This window comes from Mercurialis annua, linkage group LG3, assembly GCF_937616625.2.
Source record: "Mercurialis annua linkage group LG3, ddMerAnnu1.2, whole genome shotgun sequence".
Classification (NCBI taxonomy): Eukaryota; Viridiplantae; Streptophyta; class Magnoliopsida; order Malpighiales; family Euphorbiaceae; genus Mercurialis; species Mercurialis annua.
Genome location: NC_065572.1, coordinates 4,785,268 through 4,806,295, shown reverse-complemented (window position 1 = coordinate 4,806,295; position 21,028 = coordinate 4,785,268). Strand labels below are relative to the sequence as shown.

At 36.0% G+C, this 21,028-nt stretch overlaps 4 protein-coding genes and 1 pseudogene across 7 annotated transcripts; 1 reads left to right on the top strand and 4 right to left on the bottom strand.

Moving 5' to 3' along the window:
* Positions 1 to 200: 200 nt before the first annotated feature.
* On the top strand, positions 201 to 3,310 carry LOC126671130 (pyruvate kinase, cytosolic isozyme-like). Its single transcript, XM_050364851.2, has 3 exons — positions 201 to 1,303; positions 1,761 to 2,222; positions 2,317 to 3,310. Exons 1-3 carry the CDS (start codon positions 1,046 to 1,048, stop codon positions 3,127 to 3,129), a joined length of 1,533 nt encoding a protein of 510 aa, XP_050220808.1. The 5' UTR covers positions 201 to 1,045; the 3' UTR covers positions 3,130 to 3,310.
* Positions 3,311 to 3,359: 49 nt separating this feature from the next.
* Positions 3,360 to 4,824, bottom strand: LOC126671131 (E3 ubiquitin-protein ligase SIRP1-like). The gene has a single exon (XM_056105229.1). The coding sequence runs from the start codon at positions 4,746 to 4,748 to the stop codon at positions 3,942 to 3,944; it is 807 nt and encodes a 268-aa protein (XP_055961204.1). The 5' UTR covers positions 4,749 to 4,824; the 3' UTR covers positions 3,360 to 3,941.
* On the bottom strand, positions 4,625 to 11,277 carry LOC126671132 (putative disease resistance protein RGA3; annotated as a pseudogene).
* Positions 11,278 to 11,540: 263 nt separating this feature from the next.
* Positions 11,541 to 13,307, bottom strand: LOC126672007 (expansin-A10-like). The gene is made up of 3 exons (XM_050365880.2): positions 13,113 to 13,307; positions 12,696 to 13,008; positions 11,541 to 12,123 (listed from the first exon to the last, which is right to left on the bottom strand). The coding sequence occupies exons 1-3, from the start codon at positions 13,237 to 13,239 to the stop codon at positions 11,820 to 11,822; spliced, it is 744 nt and encodes a 247-aa protein (XP_050221837.1). The 5' UTR covers positions 13,240 to 13,307; the 3' UTR covers positions 11,541 to 11,819.
* A 2,784-nt stretch (positions 13,308 to 16,091) lies between these two features.
* Positions 16,092 to 20,744, bottom strand: LOC126672005 (uncharacterized). Of its 4 annotated transcripts, none has more exons than XM_050365877.2 (4): positions 20,658 to 20,744; positions 18,781 to 19,544; positions 17,409 to 17,446; positions 16,092 to 17,313 (listed from the first exon to the last, which is right to left on the bottom strand). In XM_050365877.2, the coding sequence occupies exons 2-4, from the start codon at positions 19,031 to 19,033 to the stop codon at positions 16,294 to 16,296; spliced, it is 1,311 nt and encodes a 436-aa protein (XP_050221834.1). In that variant the 5' UTR covers positions 19,034 to 19,544; positions 20,658 to 20,744; the 3' UTR covers positions 16,092 to 16,293. The 4 variants fall into 4 exon arrangements, with proteins under 4 accessions (XP_050221834.1, XP_050221835.1, XP_050221833.1 ...); XM_050365878.1 differs by lacking the exon at positions 20,658 to 20,744 and adding an exon at positions 20,616 to 20,634; XM_050365876.2 differs by lacking the exon at positions 20,658 to 20,744 and adding an exon at positions 20,263 to 20,408.
* Between the last annotated feature and the right edge of the window lie 284 nt (positions 20,745 to 21,028).

The window sequence follows — 21,028 nt, the reverse complement described above, 5'->3', positions numbered from 1 at the left end:
GGCCATTTTATTTTTATTTTTATCACATTTTATAATTGATAAACAATTTAAAATTTTAAAATTATATTTATTCATAATAAATGTATATGGTTATCAACAAATAAATTAATTGTTTCATATTCGAATAAAAAAATAGTTCGTTTTTTTTAATTCAAAAAACTAGTTATTTATATACTATTTGATGTTTATACATCTTAAAAGTTATAAAAGTATAAAGTTGAAAAAATTGATAAAAACTTTATTTTAACCGCTTAATTATATTTTTTTAATTTTCAAATTTTGTCCAAAAGGCTTATCAGAGGGAGTATATATTTTTTGGAGCATGTAAAATATAATTTTTTTAAAGGCTAAAATGTAAAATATAATTACTCCATCTGTCTCATTTCAATTGTCATTTATTAAGAATACATATAATGCGATAGATAAAAAATTTAAACCATTTTTTTGCATTGGAAATATGATATGGTCAGATGCATCATTAATTTTACATATTAATCTATCTAATAGACTCATTAATATTAGTATGTGTTAATATGAAAGTGACACTCTCGAGAAAGTGTTAAAAGTGAAACAAAATGAGACAGAAGGATTTATAAATAGAAATGGATAATAATTTCTATACAAATATTTTAAATTAAAATATTTTTACACTTACTTTCCATAGTTGATTTTTTTTTTTTTTTTTTTTGAGAAAAATTGATTTTAGTTTAGAGAGTTATAAATTAAATTATCAAAATATACGAAATTTAATTCATACGATCCGGTCTATAAATTCAATGACCGGAATGATCCTTTACGCTTATTTATTTCAAAACCAACATAAAAAGAAAAACTCCCCAATAAATATTTCTTTGTTTGCCTTCCAAGAAAAGAAAAAAGATACCCTACAACAAACGAGATGGATTGAAATATCATAAAATTTGTTTCCTTTTCCAATTCGGTTTATTCTCAGTCTCCTATTTAAACTCAACCTCTCTATTTGCTCTTAAACCCTATTCAAACCCCACGTTCTTAAAAACTTTTCCAGACAAAAAAAACCCTAATAATGGAGATTTTATTGAACGGAAAGGGCACAACAATGGCGGCAGGAGGAGAAAAGAGGCCAAAAACAAAAATAGTTTGCACATTAGGGCCACAATCAAGATCTGTTGATGCCCTAGAAAAGCTTTTAAGGGCTGGTATGAATGTGGCTCGTTTCAACTTCTCTCATGGAACTCATTCTTATCATCAGGAGACTCTTGATAATCTTAGAATTTCCATGATTAATACTGGTATTCTCTGTGCTGTCATGTTGGATACCAAGGTATAATCTTTTCTCTTTTCCTCTTACAATGTCTTAATTTTAATTTCAGGGTTTTGTTTAGTATATATGGATTACAATTTATCAAAAAAAGTTGATTTTATTTAGGACAAATCAATGGTTTTGTTTTATCAGTTTGAAATTACCAAGCTTTTCGAATTTACAATTTATCATGAAAAAGTTGATTTTATTTAGGACAAATCAATAGTGTTGCTTGATCAGCTTGATATTCCAAGCTTTTCGATGTTATGTATGCCTATGATTATGCGCTATGTTGCTCGGAAACAGAATTTGTGTAAGAATTGTTTATGAATATAAGGTTTTTGGAGTTTCAAAGGTTTTCGGGTACGGAAACGAAATTTTGAAATACAGGACTCGACAAGTTTCTCGTACTAATGTTTTCAATTTGTGATTGTGCTTAATAGTATTTTGACTTGACTAATGATGACCAATATTGCAGGGACCTGAAATTCGAACTGGGTTTTTGAAGGATGGGAAGCCTATACAGCTTACGCAGGGTCAAGAGATTATCATCTCGACTGACTATAGCTTGAAGGGTGATGAGAACATGATCTGTATGAGCTATAAGAAATTGGCTGAAGATGTGAATCCTGGGAGTGTTATTTTGTGTTCTGATGGCACAATTTCTCTTAGAGTTTTGTCCTGTGACAAGGAGAATGGCATGGTTCGGTGCTGTTGCGAAAATTCTGCATTTCTTGGTGAGAAAAAGAATGTCAATCTTCCTGGTGTAATTGTTGATCTTCCCACTTTAACTGAAAAGGATAAAGAGGATATTTTGCAATGGGGAATTCCCAATAAGATTGACATTATCGCGCTATCCTTTGTTCGCAAAGGTTCAGACCTCGTGGAGGTCCGAAAATTGCTAGGAGAGCATGCGAAAAACATCCTTCTCATGTCGAAAGTGAGTTAACTATATCCAAAATTTTACCATTTTTGTGTCTTGAAGGAAGAAACAATGACATTGAATGACGGTTTATTTTATGTATACTTTGCAGGTTGAAAATCAAGAAGGGGTTGCTAATTTTGACGACATTCTTGCGAATTCAGATGCGTTTATGGTGGCGCGTGGCGATTTGGGAATGGAGATTCCAGTTGAGAAGATTTTCTTAGCTCAGAAGATGATGATCCACAAAGCTAACATAGTAGGAAAGCCTGTGGTAACCGCAACTCAAATGTTGGAGTCGATGATCAAGTCACCAAGGCCTACTCGGGCTGAAGCAACTGATGTCGCCAATGCGGTTCTTGACGGTACTGACTGTGTTATGCTCAGTGGAGAAACTGCCGCTGGTGCATATCCTGTAATTGCTGTTCAAACCATGGCCAGAATTTGCATGGAGGCTGAGGAATTTATAGACTATAGTGATCTTTTCAAAAAGATCATGCTAAACGCTCCCATGCCAATGAGTACATTAGAAAGTTTAGCCTCTTCAGCAGTAAAGGCGGCAAATTCTGTCCGAGCAGCTTTTATTTTAGTACTAACTAAAGGTGGAAACACAGCAAAGCTGCTATCTAAGTACCGTCCAAGCGTGCCGATTTTGTCTCTGGTTGTTCCTCAGATTGTGTCCGATTCTTTCGAATGGACGTGCAGTGACGAAACCCCGGCTAGGCACAGCCTTATTTACCGCGGCGTGGTTCCGGTTTTGAGTGCAGGCAGTATAAGGGGTTCTGGCAGTGAATCAACAGATGAAGCAATTATGGATGGTTTGAAATATGCAAAGATGAAGGGGTTTTGCAAGCAAGGAGATTCTGTTGTTGCACTGCACAAGATTGACAATTCTTCAGTGATTAAAATTTTGCTTGTAGATTAATTAATTATAGTGTCAGGATATGATTTTGAGTCGAGTCAACAAGATTTTGCAGCATGTAATTGTGCTGGAACTTTTTTCTGAGTGATTTTAATTGAGAGAAGTGTAACCATAGGCTCTTTACAATTTTGTAATTTCACATTTTTAGTCATATTCCTTTAGTTATTCAAATTGTTCCTGCAAAGAGTTTGTGGTTTCAGTCTATGCATGAAAACGAAAAAAATTCTGAAAAATGAAAATGCCAAAACGCGAACAATAACACAATATTTTTTACAATATTAAGTTATGAATATAAAATTTCGGAGTTTCAGTTGAAACCTACATTGGTTTCTCCTAAGCTAAGATAACTAAGAACTACAAGTATAAGATGACATAAAAAGACAGGCCACCGCACCCGCCTAATTTGGACCAAGTCGGATAGGACTTTTTGGAGCGGTAAATCTCATCTAAAAGGTCTTTAAAACCAAATCTCATCCAAAAGGTCTGTAAAACCGCTTCATATTCAGGACTCGAATCTGAAACTTCTGATTAAGGGGTTTAAAACCGCTCCATATTCAGGACTCGAATCTGAAACCTCAGATTAAGGGGTTTGAAACCGCTCCATATTCAGGACTCGAATCTGAAACCTCAGATTAAAGGGTTTGAAACCACTCCATACTCAGGACTTGAATCTGAAACCTCTAATTAAGGGGAGAATGAGCTTTTACCACTCCATCTCAATCCTAGCTCGTAAAACTACGTTAATTCTTCGAACCAACATGAAAACAAAATGTAAAACAGACCAAGAACTAAATAAAGAACATGAAAAATATGTTTTACGTTTCATCTGTTTGAGAAAAACTTGTTGGCAAGGTTTCTGCTTCTGCAGCAGAACTCCCACCATTTTCAGATGCTGACAAAACAAACAACTCATCAAAAGGCCATGAGACAGGAACCCAATTCCTCATCCCATTGTCTGTTTCCTCACTTCCACCACCTTCATAGTTATTTGTCTCAATCTTTGAATCTTCAGAATCCATTTGAAACCTGCAAACAGGGCAAGAACTATGTAACTCCAGCCATGGAACGATACACCCACTGTGGAATTTATGCTTACAACCCATCTCCTTTGCCTCACTTCCAATCTCAAACTCCTCCAAACAAACTGAACATTCTGAGCTATGCTCAACCGCAACGGCCGGCATAGCTTTAACCGCTTCTTTCTTCGCAGGAGGCGTCCCGTAGCGATTCGGATCATTATCTGCTAAATTCTGTAGCAGTAAATCCAAACCAGGTCCTATAAGATAGTCTCTGAAATAATTTGTCATATTTCCAACTTGGTTTTCAGATTCTTGAAGAATTATTAAACCCTCTTCATTGAAAGAATTAAAGCTTCCTCTCCTTTCATGTTCTTGAGCTCTAATGGAAGAGCCTAAACCACCCATCAAACCGAGCAGGACCGGAGATAATATAGATAATCCACGTTCTGAGGCAAAATCAACGCCTTGGCTGTTGCCGTTGAGGTTTCTTGTGTTGCAAGCTACTTGTTCTAGAAACCCAGTTTCACAGAATGGGCATTTGACCTCGGATTCCATTGCTGACATCACCAACCTACAGCAAATGTGGCACCAGTATTGATCCATTATTTTTCTATCAGACAGCTTAAATGCAATTGATTGAAGGAATTGGTAGAAGATAAAGAGGGGTGATGATTATGATGTCTTCTTTATTATTTTTAAAAAAGTTGTCAACTTTTTTTGATTTGGACTTTTAATAGATAAATTAATTTATTACCAATCATTTCTACAGTTCTATTAGACTTTTTGTGACTAAATTAATACCAACTTGGTTATTTTTATATCTTTTCTGTATATTTGGTTGTTTGCTTTTATTGCACCATTTTTATAGTCTGTTTTGGACTAAATTATTATCAACTTTGTTATTTTTAGGCCTAATTACTTAAAAATCACTCACCTTGTAACTTTTTTTCATTTATACCATGACCTAGGAAAATTTTCAATTGTACCATATATTCAATTTTTATGTTTCATTTGTACCCTAAAAATAAAAATTTTGATAATTTAATTAATTTAAAGATAAAAATATTAATAACAAAATACATAAATGATTAACATTAATATTTTATTAGAATATAGATTAAAAATGAAGAACTAATTTAAACTCTTTTTCAAAAGAAAATAGGTCAATTCAACTCATTAGGTAGAGATGAAACATAAAAATCAAAAAGAGGGTACAATTGAAATTTTTTCTAGGTCATGGTATAAAAGAAAAAAAGTTACAAGGTGGGTGGTTTTTAAGTAATTAGTCCTTATTTTTATCTTTCATGTATTTTACTATTTTTTGGTGGTTTGCTTATTGCACCAATTTTATAGATTTTTTGAGACTAAATTTATCTAAAAAAGGGACATTGAGGTCTGTGAATATGTACACCAAGATCAACTAATTCACATTATTGCCATTTTAATAAATTAAGGACAATACTTTCTATTTCAAGATCAATTAACTTGCAAATTGGATCGTCGAGATTCCTAAATTTGTCTATTTTATACAATTTGGGAGTTCTTGGCCTATAAATAGAGAGATTGTCCTCTAATTTTTATTTGTAGGAAATTGACAGGCAATCATCCCTCATAAAATAATGCTAATAAATTAAACCAACATCAAAAAATTAACTGATTTGAAAATTCTTACATGTATAAATGCATAAGTTTTTTAGAAAAACATATTAACAAGAAAAGAAAATGTACCGGATTGAATCCTATTTGTTCATTGCTTGATGACTGTTCTTGATTTTCTTTGCTTTCTGAAACAGACTTTGAATTTTTTTCTCTGTTCTGATTTTTTCTGACCTCAAAAAACCAGAAACTGCAGCCTTCATTGCCTTTGCTTTCTCAAGAAAACTCAGAATATTATCACTAGCTTGAACTGCTTTAAGAGACTGTATAACAGCAGTTTTTATTTTCTTTGCTTCACCAACAAGTCTCTCGAAATGTCTACCATCAGCAGCAGTCTTCAATACCATAACCTGTTCTGATATTATCTCCGGGTCTTTGATTTCGATTTCCGGAACATGTCTTATCTTATCCCAGTCTTCGCCTTCCTCTCTCTCGCATCTCCGTTCCAAATTTGGACATTTCCAAATCGAGAGGTACTCGAGTGAAGTCAAGAGCTTCATTGCATTTGGCAATGAAGTAAGATTCGGACAGTCCCATATTGACAGCTCGCGGAGTGTCTTCAGATTTTCGATACATTCAGGCAGTGTCTGTAGGCCAGGGAAGTCTAGTATGTGAAGATCCTTCAATGTAGTGATTTGTTGGATTCCGACAGGAAGAGAGGTCAACTTGGGGCAATGAGACATTCTCAATGACTGCAAAGCAGTCAGGTTTCGCATTTCATCCTCGGGTAAATGAATCAATTCAGGACAGCCGACAATACTCAGCTTCTCAAGAGCAGTTAGATCTTGTAGTCCGTAGGCTAAAGTTGACAATGCGTCGCAGTTTAAGATGGATAGCTCCTTGAGTGAGATCATGCCTTGTATTTCAGGCAAGGAAGTTAAGCTAGAACAGCCCCAGATGCCGAGAAACTCGAGGTTTGTGAGATCTCTCATTCCCTGGGGTAAAGAGGCTAATGCATCACACATCTCAATATGAAGTGACTTCAATTCGGAAAGGTTCTCGATTTCCCTTTGTAACAATACAATTTCCGAAAATTCACATATTCAAAGAGTACGGAGAGAGATTAGGCTCGGTAGGACCTTTAATAAGATCTCATTAGTGTCCCTCATCTCCAACTCCTTGAGAGATGAAAGGCTACGAGGCATACTTGTCAGCATTGGACATCCCTTCACTACTAACTTTTCAATGCAGGTTAGTACTTGGCCTTCATCAGAATTCTCCCATTCTTCAAGGTTAAGCATATCATGAATCTCAAATTGCTTTAATGAAGGAAATCCTTTGGTAGCACCATTTCCATAGAACGAATCATCGATACATTTGACACCACCCATTCCTCTGATGTAGAGAATCTTCAGAAATGGAAGTTGTCCAAACGGGGGAAGTAATATGCATCTAGAGCAGTTCTTTAGCTTGACCTCTACTAGCTGTTGTAGAATTGGATTCATCATCCAGGTAGGGAATTTCTCACCGGTGTACCCTTTCAGATGAAACCTTTTCAGATTTTCATGGGGTTTGAGGGCTTCTAGTACAGTTCCCGAGATGTCAAGTGATGTGTTGCGGAAGTAATCCTTACGCGTCCACGACAGTTTCAACAACGAAAGTTTATGCTTCTCTTGCAATCTTGCTTCCTTTGCATCTCTTACGTACATAACATTTTCAAGGTTTTTGATAGCTAATTCACCTCTGAGATTCAAAAACTTCAACTCTTCCAGTTTATATCCATGCTTTTTTTCGACAATGAACTGAGACAATGTTTTCAGGGAAGTCAGTATTCCAATCCTAGATGGCAACTTTGTCAATGAATGGCAATGATCAATTATGATATGCCTAAGGCTGACTAAGTTTCTCATGTTGTAAGGCAATTCTTGGAGTTCAAAACAATGAGACAGGTTTAAGGTCTGCAAATTCACTAGAGAGCTCAAGGATTTAGGTATTACTACAATATCAGTGTGAGAAACATCCAGGAATCTCATATGTATCAATTTACCTATTGAATTTGGCAATTTCCGAATATGAATTCGACTTAGAATTAGCACGTGTAAGTATCTGAAACTCGAGAAAAGAGTCTGAGGAACCGGTACTGCAGCCTCCTGTCTTTCATTCAACGTGACAAGTGTATGCATGTTCTTTGCTTTGTAAAAGCATTTCGGGAACCTCTGTGTCATTTTATTGCAAATCAATGATAAGTGGCGAGTTCTTTTCGATATGATTTGATTCGAGCCAGCCTCGAGGATCGAACACTCAACCCCAGCAACAAATTGTGCTAAGTCATGCATAAGATCATGAAGCTTGCAGGAAATTATGACACCATCTTCATCTTCATCTGCAACTTGAAAGAAAGATCTCCACATCAGACAGTTAAAGTATTTGCTTCCTAAATCCTCGAGCTGCTCGCAGCCACCACCTCCGCTTGTTTTCACCAGGCCCTCCGCTATCCACATTTGAATTAGCCTCTCTTTATTGATTTCATAATCTTTAGGGAAAACTGCACAATAAGCAAAGACCTATTTGGTCAAATACCTAGCGACAAACTCCTATCTTCCCTTCATTACAGTATTTCTGAACAAGTTCCTGGATAATAAGCCTAAGGGTTTTCTTATTGATGATAGTGACGATATTGATGATAGTGACGATATTGATGATAGTAACGATATTGATGTGAGTGACGATATTGATGTGAGTGACGATATCGACCGTGACTTTGATACGGAGCTGGAGTTTCTAACTAGGATGAATGCGCTCCTTATTGATTTGACTCATTTCCTATTATGATTCAAAGGTTAAAAATCGGCAGGGTTTACTAATCCTTTTCGTTGATTAAATAAGATGGTAAGTGATTGTAGCTAATCTTCAATGCAGGTAAAATAGTATCATCTTCTTGAGGTAATTTCCAAAGTTCATTTTCTTTGACATATAATATAACCATTCGTGGTCATCTTTTCTAGAGTGCATCAAGCTTCCAAGTGTCTTAATTGCCAGAGGAATCCCGCCGCATTTCTTTACAATTTCCTTTCCGATGTCCAGCATTCTCGTAGTCTCCTCGGCTCCCCCAGTTCCGAAAGCTAGTTTTCGGAACAAAGTCCAGCAATCATCCTGAGACAATCCTGACAAATAACATGTCGATAGTGAACCCATTATCGCTGCAACTCTAGCACTACGAGTTGTAACTATGATTTTGCTTCCTTTTGCACCTCCTCTTAATAAGATTCTCAAACGGTCCCATTTGCTGTAGTCTTCGCTCCATACGTCGTCGAGTACGAGGAGGAATCTCTCCCCAGATAATCTCTCGCGAAGGCGAGTTTGTAGAAGATCCATCCCCAGGAAATCACATTTCTCTCTTGTTGCAGCTTCTATAATTGCTTTTGCCAACTTTCCAACATGAAAATCCTCAGACACACAAACCCACATTCTGAGTTTGAAAAAAGCTTTAACCTTCACATGATTGAAGGTTAACTGAGCAAGAGTTGTTTTTCCAATTCCGCCCATACCGACAATCGGAATGACAGAAAGATCATCTCCATTATCCAAACCAATCAACATTTCCACAATATCCTCCCTGTCTTTTTCCCTTCCAAGTACTTCATTTTCAATCACAAAAGAATGAGTCTGTCGCCTGTCGAAATCTTCCTTCCCCTTCTCCACATCTCTAATTCCCTCCCTGAAATGAAAATTCAGTCTTTCCAATGCAATTCCATTCAGCCTCTCATTGATTTTCTTAATCATGAACCCCATGTTCACATGAAAAGCAACAGAATACGGAACTGAAACAACGCTAGACATGAAACGACTCCTCCGATTCTGAGATTTCACCCTTTTCTGCAACGATTTGGTTGCGAATTCATCCAAAATATCATCAGCATCATAGACTACATCTTTGAGCTTGCTTAACCAATTCCTGACCGCCTTATCCTTAACCTGTCGATCTTCTGCATCTTCAAGCACAGCTGAGATTGTAGTTAGAGTACTCTCAAGTTTCTCTAACTCATCTTTAGCACTCATCCAAAGATCATATTCTTCAAGCTTAGAAGATGCTAATTTATCAAACAGAAGTTGCAGAAAAGCTGTTAGAATAATTTCTGCCATATTAAGAGATAAGATTTAGAACTGAAATCTTGGAAGAAACAAAAATTTCATTTCCTCTTTCCAAAGATTAGACCTTGTACTGTATGCATTGAGAATTTTCCAAGTCAATCCTGATTGTGATTGGGGAAGACTTTGTAGTCTTTGTTGGGAGCAAGTCAACACAATTTAGGTAAAAAAAACAATGATCATGAGTTTCAATCAATAAAATAAATTGATGGTATTACATCACAATGTTTCACTTTTATGACTATTTATTTTCATCTTTTAAAATGTTTAACTTTTCAATTTTTGGCATTGTTTGACATATTTTTGTGACATCGTTTAAACGTACACATTTTGCAACTTCATATTTGGCAAAAGAAATGCAAAAGACTGATTTTTTTAAAAAAGAATTAGATACCAATGAGCTGTAATTCAGATGGTACTAGCGTTGGACTACAAACTGCCAAGGTCGTGGGTTTAATTTCTCCCACAAGCGCTTACCCCTTTCTAATTATCAAAAAACAAACAAACAATAAAATTAAATCGCTCCAGATTGTTGAATATAAATTAAGCTGTGAAATGAGCAAGAAATTCAAATTTTGTGGCAATAATACTTAAATGTCATAAATACCCTTGTTAAGTACACAAAACCATACCTGAAAGAAGCGTAATAACCAGCAAAAGGTTGAGGGCAAACCGGGAAAGGATGAGAAATTGAGGCACTATAAGAATGTCAAAACCCTGAACCCTGAAAACTCATTACTTGATCTTATCTGAGCAAAGAGAGGACACTCAATTTTTGAGGCTTAAACCCTAATTTTCTCTGTATCTTTTTTTAGCTTTACCAGCCACCCTTCCATCGGTTGCCGGCGGCTAAATGTTAAAGAAAGACGGAGGTCAATTAGGGTTTTACTGTGGCCGAAATTAATGAGGTCTACTCTTTAGCGATGAAGACTGCCCGCGGTCAGAGCCTAAAAATCGAATCGTCGATTGGGCAGTGATGGCCTCGCGGGCTAACCCCACCATTCAAATCCGTCTTTTTGTTTTGTATTTATTATTAATTTGATTTTTAACTGCAGTGGAGTTTCAATTTTCTTATGTTTAATTGCAGGTTTTTTCTACTGCTGTTGAAGCTGATTTAGATTATGGCGGCGGCGGTGTTGATGTTAATTAGGGTTTCTTTGCATTGTCAATCGGAAAAGTAAAGGAATTGAAGCTCGATTTTGGCGGCAGTGTTGTGTTATAAATTAGGGTTTCGTTGGATTGTAATTCTGAAATGTTGATTAGGGTTTTATCTGATTGTAATTCTGAAAATAAAAAAATTGCTTTAGTCAATAATATTTCAATATTCATTGTTTCATTTTCAGCACTTTCTTATTTCCAATTCAACAATAGACAAGTACAAACCAATTGAAAACTAGTGTCGGAAATTTTCTAGTATTGGAAATTTCCGAATTGGTTTACCATTTTCAGAAAGAATATAATTAACTACTCGTAGTTTTAGATTATCCCTTTCCTGCAATAAATCTGGAAGGTGCGATTTTGATGTAGATCTGGGTTTTTAGTTTTTTTAATTTTTTAGAATTTGTTTTTACGCTCCTGAATACCACTATGTCGGGGATATTTTATATGTCTCTTCCGGGTAGTTTATGATGAAATTTGGTCTCTCGGATGTTCTCACGACAGAACATAGAAATATTTTATTCAACATGCCCCAATTACACCAAACAATTTTCTAGATTACAATTAGACGATTTTCCAACACCAAATAACATGTTTTCACACCAACATTTTTGTTCATTACATATGATTAATGCTAACTACTACTCTTCAGTTCAGCTACAAGTAATTTTTTTGCAGATAAATAACTCACTTCTTGATCTTCGACCAACGAGCAATGGCTAAAAGTGCTCGTATTGGTTGGTTAGTTATCGCTTAAGTTATGTATAAGAGCTAGAACTGTCTGCCGGTGTAGGTTTTGCCGAAAGACCAGTTCGGTGGAGCAACATTGGTGGAGATGACAGTACGTCCGTCACTTGTGGTGACTTTAAAAGAGAGTGCTTGACCATTTAGGTAAGTGTTGCTTTGCCAATTTTGTCCCCAGTTGTGTGACATTGCTGTCCAACCAGTTCTTGATCCTTTAATGGAGATAGACACAACATCACCAGCACCACCAACGTTTGTTACTAGGACTAGGTTGAAGTATGAATGGCCATTTATTGTAAACCTTATGCCTCCAGATTTTCTACAAGCTATCCTGCAAGCATAATATAGTTCTAGTTAGCTTTAACCATGTTACAAACAACTAGTTAAATCTAGTAGTTCAGACCCAATGGATAATTGATCATTTAACAAATTTCTTGAATTTTAAATTTTGAATTTGGTATCTGTTTTCAAAAACGCTTCTGAAATTCTAAAATAGTATTTCTAGAGTATAAATTGTTGTTTTGTTTCGACGTTTCTTGTTTTAGCATTTCTGTTTCGGTATCTGTACTGACTGCTATGCAGGTGAAGGCTTAATACCATGGTAGAATAATTTGTTGTTCATGGCAGTGTTTCAGAATCGGAGCAGCTGGTTTAACCAGTTCGACTGCAAAACAGAGGCCAGTCCAATCGATTTTTTAAAAAATTTAGAAATATTTCTTCTTAAAAACTATATATGTGATTGAACATACTTGAACAGAAAAAGGAAATGTAAGCTGAACCGATGAACCGTAAAAACCGACTGGTTTCTATAAATTTTAGTTTTAACTCGTTATTTTTCATTTTTACGGCTCAGTGGTCCGATTTTTAAAACACTTATTCATGGAAGGTCTTAGTATGTGTTACCTTCTGTATTGAACAGGAACTATTCCTGCTTTGAATTGAGCTATGTGTTGAAAAACAGGCTGAGAAAGATCAAAGTGCTGCAGAGGAGCATTGCACCAGCCTCCATTATTGCTCGGAAGAGCACTATTTGGAGGGCAAAAGTTTGTTGCTGTGACAATGATGGAACCAGGTAAGCACCACCTCGCATCATTTACACACTTTATCTCAAAACATGCACCACATGTTAGTCCATTCTTGAATAGAGCAGTACTTATAGCTGCTGTGCTTGTTCCATATCCTTGGCTGTAGAGATTACCATAACCACAAGCTCCTCCTGCAGAAAATTAATCAAGAATTACTTGAGTCACAAGTAAGTACTACATAGAACAAAAACGATGATTCTCGATTTGATTTGACTGGATTTGATTCGATTCTTACCCATTGTTCCGGAAGCATCACCTCCTCCATAGAAAGTTGCATGAGCATTAGACCATCCACTTGAATATCCTTCAATTCTTTTTGAAATTGCTAGGATTATTACAATGTAAATTCCAAGAAATCCCATTTTTCTACTTGCCAAAAAAACTTGTGAATTTGGAGAAATTTAGAGTATGGAATGTGTAGGGTAAAGTGAGAGTATTTATAGATGTGGAAAGAGGAAAATAGAGTAGAATAAGGAGGGATTAATTAAATTATTGTACTAATAATGCTGCCAACAAGCTATCAACTTATTTGTTAATGATTAAACTCTGAGCAAAAAGGCAGAAGTGACACCTCTTCTATTCATATCATTATTGCCTCTCAAGAAAATCAGCACAAGGATTTCTTGATTAACATTGCAGTATTTTAAGAACCAAACCGCACCACTCGGTTCAACTGGTTCGACCGTGAACCAGATGTAAGTCGGTTTCAATCTTTATTAAGCACTGAAAATACAGGCCACCCTCTTTAAACTGGGAAGAAACTAGAAATCATTGAACCGGTTAAACCATATCTGATTTTTTATTTATTAGTTATAATATATTCCATTGTACTAGTTATTCAATCTATTTACTATATAATATATTCCATTGTACTAGTTATTCAATCTATGAACCAGTGATCAGATTTGGCCACCAATTCAGTGTTTAAAACACTGTAACATAGCATTATAGTTTACATGACTGTTTTCCCACTTGTGTCAAAGCCTTATATATCCACTTATAAATTGACATTTATGTACTTTTTCCAGTTTAAGTTAAAACTAAATCACGCCTTGCAAAGCTATGATAAAGGTGGTGAAAGAAAGATTAGAAAACTGTTGTTTTGTTCATCTTTTTATTTCGCATTTTTTAAATGTTTTGCCATAACAAGAGTTGAAAATTGCCTGCAGGGGAATCTGAAGTGGTTTGGTATGCATGTGGTGGTAGGAAAGTTTCTGAATATTTTGCAAGAAATTTTTATACTTAAAATATGATAGGATGGCTGTAAAGTTAGAATTATTAAAGAAAGAAAGTTACCTAAGTTCTTTGAATATTTAATTTTGTTGCAATATATATTCATTTCGCCCCTTCCATTTGGCCCAAAAGATTACAAGAGCCTAAAGTTGCAGTTTCGGACAAAAAATACCCACAAATTGTCAATTTTTGGTCGGTTTACACCGTTAAACATTAAAATCAACGTTAAACTAATGTCAATTATAGTGTAAATGATCCTTTTGAATTTAGACCCTTTTGATCTTTTATGCCAAGTTGAGGAGTGGAAATGAAAATTTATTGAACATATTGTTGTATGGATGAGAAGTTTAGTGAACTGACGCTGGCATTATCATCACTTGAAGTCAGCTAATGATAATAAAGTACCCTTTGAATTTCTGAGCCAAAAGTAACAAAGTGTGATGTTAAACTATTGAACCCACGAATGCAAAAAAGTTTTGTAATTATGATCACTGTGTTGCTCTTTTCTCTAGCAATCTTAGCTGTGTCCACGGTCCACCTGATAATGCTTAATAGCTTCATGCTGAATCTGGATCTTTACAGCTTGATTGGATTCGAACAATCATTGAGTAATTTTTAAACCATTTTTCAGATTTTAGAAGATGCTATAGAGATACTCTGCATTGCAGAATCAGATTCTGTCAGCATGTTCCTAGGCTTAAATTTTGATTCTCAAACTGCAAATTTTCACTCGGTTACTGATCTGCAAACCCACAACATCATTGAGCAGTTATTCTCGACGGCGAGATTGTCAAGTTGTATCTTCTGGTAGAAAAATGTCCTTAGTTGGGACCAAGCCAAACACTAAAAATCTTAAGAGATGATGCTCAAGTTACAGTAAACAACAAACCAGCACATGAGCTAGCACATCTAGACAGTAAAATCATGACAAAACATCAGTTCGAAGAACAATTAACTAATCAAACAAACAAACATATTTGCTCATTTCACCAACTTCATGTTCCTCTCTTCCTATTTGCTAGACTGCCCGCCTTCTGAATTAAAAAGTGCGATGCATCGTCTGCATGGATAAACACCTAAACCTAACTTCAAGTTGACTTTAAATTTGGTATTAGCTATAGACAACAAAACAAACATAAGCAGCCCCTTGTTCTTGTCATCAAGCTATAAGCACCAATGGTATATTCCTAAGGTTAAAATAAAAGAAGATGAAAGATTCTAATGGCTACAAAAGTAAAGATAAAGCAACCCCACAAAAAAAAAGCAAGTCATTAAGCACAATCATGATCAATATCAAAGCATGTTCAATTAGGATATAAAGGTTTAATTTTGGTTAGGATTTGTAGTCCAAACTGCACATGGGATCACATTGCCACTTGTTTAAGCGTTGAAAGTGGAGTCTCTGGACCTACTTCAAGTTGCCATGGTGGTTGAGACCTATCAGATTATCCAGTTTTCGTGGTTTACATAGATCCTACTACCCAACAGGCCAACTAAAACTAGTGTTTTAAAAACCAAACCGGTTTGGCTATGTTCATAGTTCAACTACTGATTCAATTGACCACTCAGTATTTAAAATTTAAACGCATATATAAATTTTCGACTAGAACCAAATAGTTTGTGATTTAACCAGTTCCAGGACTCGAACTGGTTGGACCAGTTCAGTTCGTAAAACACTGACCAGAAGCCACATGAAGCTATAAAGGTACTTTCCTAGCACTCGTATGATTACCACTAGTTCAAATCATGGAGATCCCACATACCATGTATTCTCCTGGATCATGTAAAATCATGTATCCCACCGGTATCCATGCGCTCGACCTTTAAAAATTCGGAAAAATGAATATGCATCAGAGAGAAAGAAATCTATTAATAGCAATTGAGACTTCAGCAAACAAACTGGCAATCCAACAGCTCCAGTTTAATAAATAAGAATCGGGACTTTCAATAATATAACCTATGAAAACCAGTACTTTCAAGATGCAATACAAAATGCTCAAAGATTCTATTAGAAAACGTCAAACACAGTCGAACTGAAAATGTGCCAGAGTTCGTACAATGAATAAGTTGCATACACAATGGTTCTTTAAGATAACCTGGGTAATTTGTTAAAAGATCTTAAATAGATGCTAGCCAAAGATACATCTTCAAATCTACTTGGAAGAGGATATACATACATGAGACTACTGCATAAATATTTGGTGTTGAACAGATTCGCTGCCAGAAGAAGAGCCTTTCTTGTGGAACACCTTACTACTAAAAATATCTTTACCTGCCTTGCCTCCAAATGTGAAATGCCTTTTTAAACGATTTGCTATTGAAGAACCATTATGATTTCGATTCCTCTGCGGCACTACCCGAAGCCAGTTTTTTCTTAACCTGTCCTTGGTGTGCGTAGAGGCTTCATTACGACTCCGACTTCCCTGGGTCTCAGATATCACAAGCCCTCTGCTTCCGCGAAGAGATCGTAAGGCCACCTGCAACGGCTCTGATACTGATGCGGATTCTTCAATCGCTCCAATAGTTCTCAAACACAAGGGGCATGGAGGGTCTTGATTCTGAGATTTCGGAGTCACTTGCTCTAAGCATTCAGCATGGAATACATGGCTGCATGGTAGTACGCCAGCAATAGGCATGTCCCCACCTCTCATAATCCGATGTGAACTCCAGGGTGATTTTTGCCACAGAAATTTTCCACAAACTCCACACTTCTGATCTGACACGCTACAGCTAGGTGACCTCAGGCTCTCCACATCCACGTGCTCTGCTACATCAAGTCTGTCACTATCAAGCCCTAAATCATAACTGCTCGCGCTGCTCCACCTAAATCCGTCTCTTCTAGAGCTTGCACTAGGGTCTGGCGACGTCTCTGATTTGTGAAGATCAGTAAGGGTTTTGTGGAACTTATACTCTACACTTGAACTGTTATCTGGCCAATGAGATGGTGATGTCAAATCGCCACCAGGTGTCAACCTACCAAAACTGCTGTTATCAGCATCATCAAAGGTTTCACAATCCGATACAGGGTTGCGATAGACTAAGGGGTAAACAGCTTTTGACATGTGAGAGCGTCGGCTTGGGAAGTTGCGATTGGAGAAGGCAATGGGTGGCTTGCTAGTTGATTCTAAATGGCTGGACTCAGAAAGTGAGGATGGGGACCCAAAACTAGGGGAAGCTGCACTGGCTTTAAGAGCAAATCGCCTCTAAACATGAAACACCAGAATAGGAAAATGTTAAGCAAGAAAACCTGCCTTTATTTAACAATTCAATTAAATCAAAACACTGAAATAAAAATCACCTCAGTTAAGGAAGGAAACCGAGAGGTCTGTCTCGATCCTGGTAAGAGTGAAGATGTTAATTATCGATTGCATAAGAAAGTAAATAACAAACAAATTCAAACAAGCTTTAGCATAAGACACAAAAGTATAACAATGCAGAATTTCAGTCAATCGTCAAGAAATAGACAGTCGCAGATATTCTTGAATGCCACACAGATATAAAACAAGTACAGAAATCTGAGTTCTTGATTTAAACAAACAGAATGTCAACTTCCTAATCATTACTTTTCTTTCCAAATGCAACTATCGTTGGTATGAGGTATAAGGAAAAGGTAACTGTACCCCTCAGCCTGCAAGCTAGTATGCCTAAAGGCCGAGCCAGCCAATGCCTCCAAGCCAGCGAGCTGGCACATGTACTGGCCTGCCAGCGCGCACAACCAGGGGCTGCGGCTAGCCAATTGACCTAACAATGCCCCAATCCCAGCGAGCTGGCATGTTCAGTGATAACCACTGTCGCTGCTCGAAAGAAGTCCCCGTTCAAGTAAGGCATGACAAAAGACAAAGATGAAATATGCACTTAAGCGGTGTTCTCTAATAGCAATTTGATGAAAGGGTCATACTGTGATTTATATCTCTATCACACTTGGTGGAAGTGTTGGCGAACTTAAGAGAAAAAATCTAACTATAAATGTGTATCTAGCTTATTATGAAAGTATATAGAATAATCTAGTATTTGGAATTTTGGATGGATCCCAAGATATTGTAAGTGTCTTACTATGTGATTATCTTGCTGAATGTGTATCTAGCTTATTATGAAAGTATATAGAATAATCTAGTATTTGGAATTTTGGATGGATCCCAAGATATTGTAAGTGTCTTACTATGTGATTATCTTGCTGAATGCCACTCCTAACTAGTGGAGTATTGAAAGATCTTCAGTAAAATACCCATGACACTAAAATCTCATCGTAAAACAACTACTAATTGCAGAGAGTAATATAGAAGATAGTCCTGATGAATATCTAAGGACACAAGTGGTTCTATCAATTCCATGACACACTATCAATGGCCATCTAGGTACCTTCAAATGTTATGGCCACATAAAAATCACAGAACCCCCCTGAAAAAAAAGTTAAGTTTCTGGAAACGAACAACCAATGTTCGGCACAATGTTGGCATGCATAATAAAATACAGAGTTAGTTTATAAATTACATAATTGTTCAAAAATAGATCTAAACTTTTATGGAAACAAAATTCTTATCAGAGACAATTAATGAAACTGAAAAGGTTCTAATTCGAAATTACTTATAATACAAACCAAAACTGCACACGCAGGCATACATAAGATTAGTCATTCAGTGTCCAAAAGCAAACAGCATAAGCAAGTTTACCTCCCATACTTGAAGCTGCCACCTCACGTAAATTAAACTTTTGCACTGGTGATGTCCAACGAGGTTCCTGAGTATTATCAGGTAGACTGTCAGAATAGGAGAGAATCCCATCAGATACAGAATGATGATGATTGGTTAATCGTTCACTCCCAACCCAACTTCTACTTTCTCTGCTGTTTGAGGACAGGGATGAACCATGAACTCCATGAGAACTCTGTGGTAAACCATCTGACTGTAATCTGCAATCCCACATCCTCAATGGAGGAGGTGAAAAACTAGAGTTTATCCGCCATTGCGGTTCACCATGACTGTTTGAAGAGTCCCTACCGTCTGTAGGTGACTTCGGTCCATGTGGCCTAGAGGCCACACAACAAAGAGCACCCGTGTTAGCTATTTTCTTTCAGCAACAAAAGGGTTGTTTCCTAGTCTAGTAGTTATATACAATTATCGGTAGATGAGGCTCCAAATCCACAAAGATTGACACTAAGTAGGATATAACAGCAACAACAGTCTTAGAAACTGCAGGCCAGCATCACCACGGATAATCAAGCTAGAAAGCACCGAAGGTGGTGGCACCACAATGGTCTGAACCTGATATAGGATATTAAACTTTCGTCATGCTTAGTTTTCATACAACTATACCCCAACACTTCTTTAAATTAAAACATGCTTCAATGGCTTTCAACCAAATAAGATGCTTTCTCAAGCTAAGATTGGAAATCCATCTAGCTTAACTATGCCTTCATCTACAGCGTATTTTCCAACTGGTCCAAAATAAAACATACCTAACGTAAGAATTCTTTCTAAATCAACACAACAAAGTAGCAAATAAATACAAAATAATGCAAACAGATCATTAACAATAAGCAGGATTAAAAAAACATTCAATTGTCATTCAATGGTGAAAATCCAAACAACTATAATAAACACTAAACAGAAACTGAATAAGAACAAAATGGGCCCTTTAAAATACAAGTATAATTTATGTTTTGAACAGTCAGAAGACTCAAGCTTATAGTATACACGAAAGAGACACACCACACGGGTTACATCATCAAAACACTATACAGTGAGACTTGGAATCTAATAATCATTACATTATAATTACATCCATTAAAGACATCCTGAAACAGAACTCCCCTCATAAATTAATCAAATGTACTACATAATCATATTGTTGCCAAGAAACAACATAAAATGACTCACAAAAATTATAGCTTTTTAAAGACTAAAAATTAATAGGCACACTTCAAAAACATAAAGAAACCAATCAGCAGCATATTAAACCCTAACAGAACTACACTAAAATTAAAAAAATACCCACAAGAAACATAAGCAATAAATCAAACACGCAATCGAAAGAAGTGAGGAATTTCACGAATCGGCAATAAAATTAAAAAAAAATAACAGCAGCCCATTAATTTATGTTCACAACCCACAAAGAAAAACACAATTAATTTACATGGGTTGATAATTAAATACCTTAAAATATCAAAACAGAGAGCGGATGAAACCCTAGGTTTTGAAGAAGCAGAGTACAGTGGATACAAATTAAAATGATGATGATTAATAAAAGTGTATTATAATTATGTAAATATATTCCTTTTCAGTTTTGTGGAGAAGATGAGACAAAAGAAAGCGAAAAATAAAGCAAAAGGTAAGAGCTTTGAAAGTGACATCAATTCAAAATTTGGATTATTTAATTTTAATTAATATCTTAAAACCAAAAGGAAAATTAGAACAATATAAATTGGATTTTGGAAGTGTTAACTGTAATGATTGTGTATGGTTACTGAGGTTACTATAAATAACATAAATCTGAAAGAAATTCTTACTCAGATGACCGTGTCTATGTACTGTTGTTTTGTTTTGCTTACCTTCAAAATTCAAATGATCTGTCAGAAAATCATAATTATGCTGTTCTTCCCTGTAAAATGAAACTAACGTCTCACCTATATTTTTTTAGGTGTCAAAACAGGTTAACCGGTCCTGTTCGTGCTGTGTCTGACTCTATTGATCCGGTTAAGATCAACACGAACACGACGCATTTAATTAATCTTGTTAAAATGTTTAACCCTAACACGATACGAATTTTAAATGAGTGATACGGCTCGACACTATTAACACGTTAAGATAAACATGTAACACGACTAACAGTCCACTTAGCATTTAATAATATTTAAATCATATAAATCTTATTTTAACCTCAATTTTATCATTTAATATTCAAATTTTAAAATTTGAATAT

Excerpts from the sequence above, each read along its gene's own strand:
- LOC126671130 (XM_050364851.2), top strand. The coding sequence starts at position 1,046 with ATGGAGATTTTATTGAACGGAAAGGGCACAACAATGGCGGCAGGAGGA. Across the intron at positions 1,304-1,760 it reads CTGTCATGTTGGATACCAAG|GGACCTGAAATTCGAACTGG; the intron begins GTATAATCTTTT and ends CCAATATTGCAG. Across the intron at positions 2,223-2,316 it reads ACATCCTTCTCATGTCGAAA|GTTGAAAATCAAGAAGGGGT; the intron begins GTGAGTTAACTA and ends TATACTTTGCAG.
- LOC126671131 (XM_056105229.1), bottom strand. The coding sequence starts at position 4,748 with ATGGATCAATACTGGTGCCACATTTGCTGTAGGTTGGTGATGTCAGCA.
- LOC126672007 (XM_050365880.2), bottom strand. The coding sequence starts at position 13,239 with ATGGGATTTCTTGGAATTTACATTGTAATAATCCTAGCAATTTCAAAA. Across the intron at positions 13,009-13,112 it reads TGATGCTTCCGGAACAATGG|GAGGAGCTTGTGGTTATGGT; the intron begins GTAAGAATCGAA and ends AATTTTCTGCAG. Across the intron at positions 12,124-12,695 it reads GTTCCTGTTCAATACAGAAG|GATAGCTTGTAGAAAATCTG; the intron begins GTAACACATACT and ends TTATGCTTGCAG.
- LOC126672005 (XM_050365877.2), bottom strand. The coding sequence starts at position 19,033 with ATGTGGGATTGCAGATTACAGTCAGATGGTTTACCACAGAGTTCTCAT. Across the intron at positions 17,447-18,780 it reads GGCAGCTTCAAGTATGGGAG|GATCGAGACAGACCTCTCGG; the intron begins GTAAACTTGCTT and ends CACTCTTACCAG. Across the intron at positions 17,314-17,408 it reads GGTTTCCTTCCTTAACTGAG|AGGCGATTTGCTCTTAAAGC; the intron begins GTGATTTTTATT and ends TTTCATGTTTAG.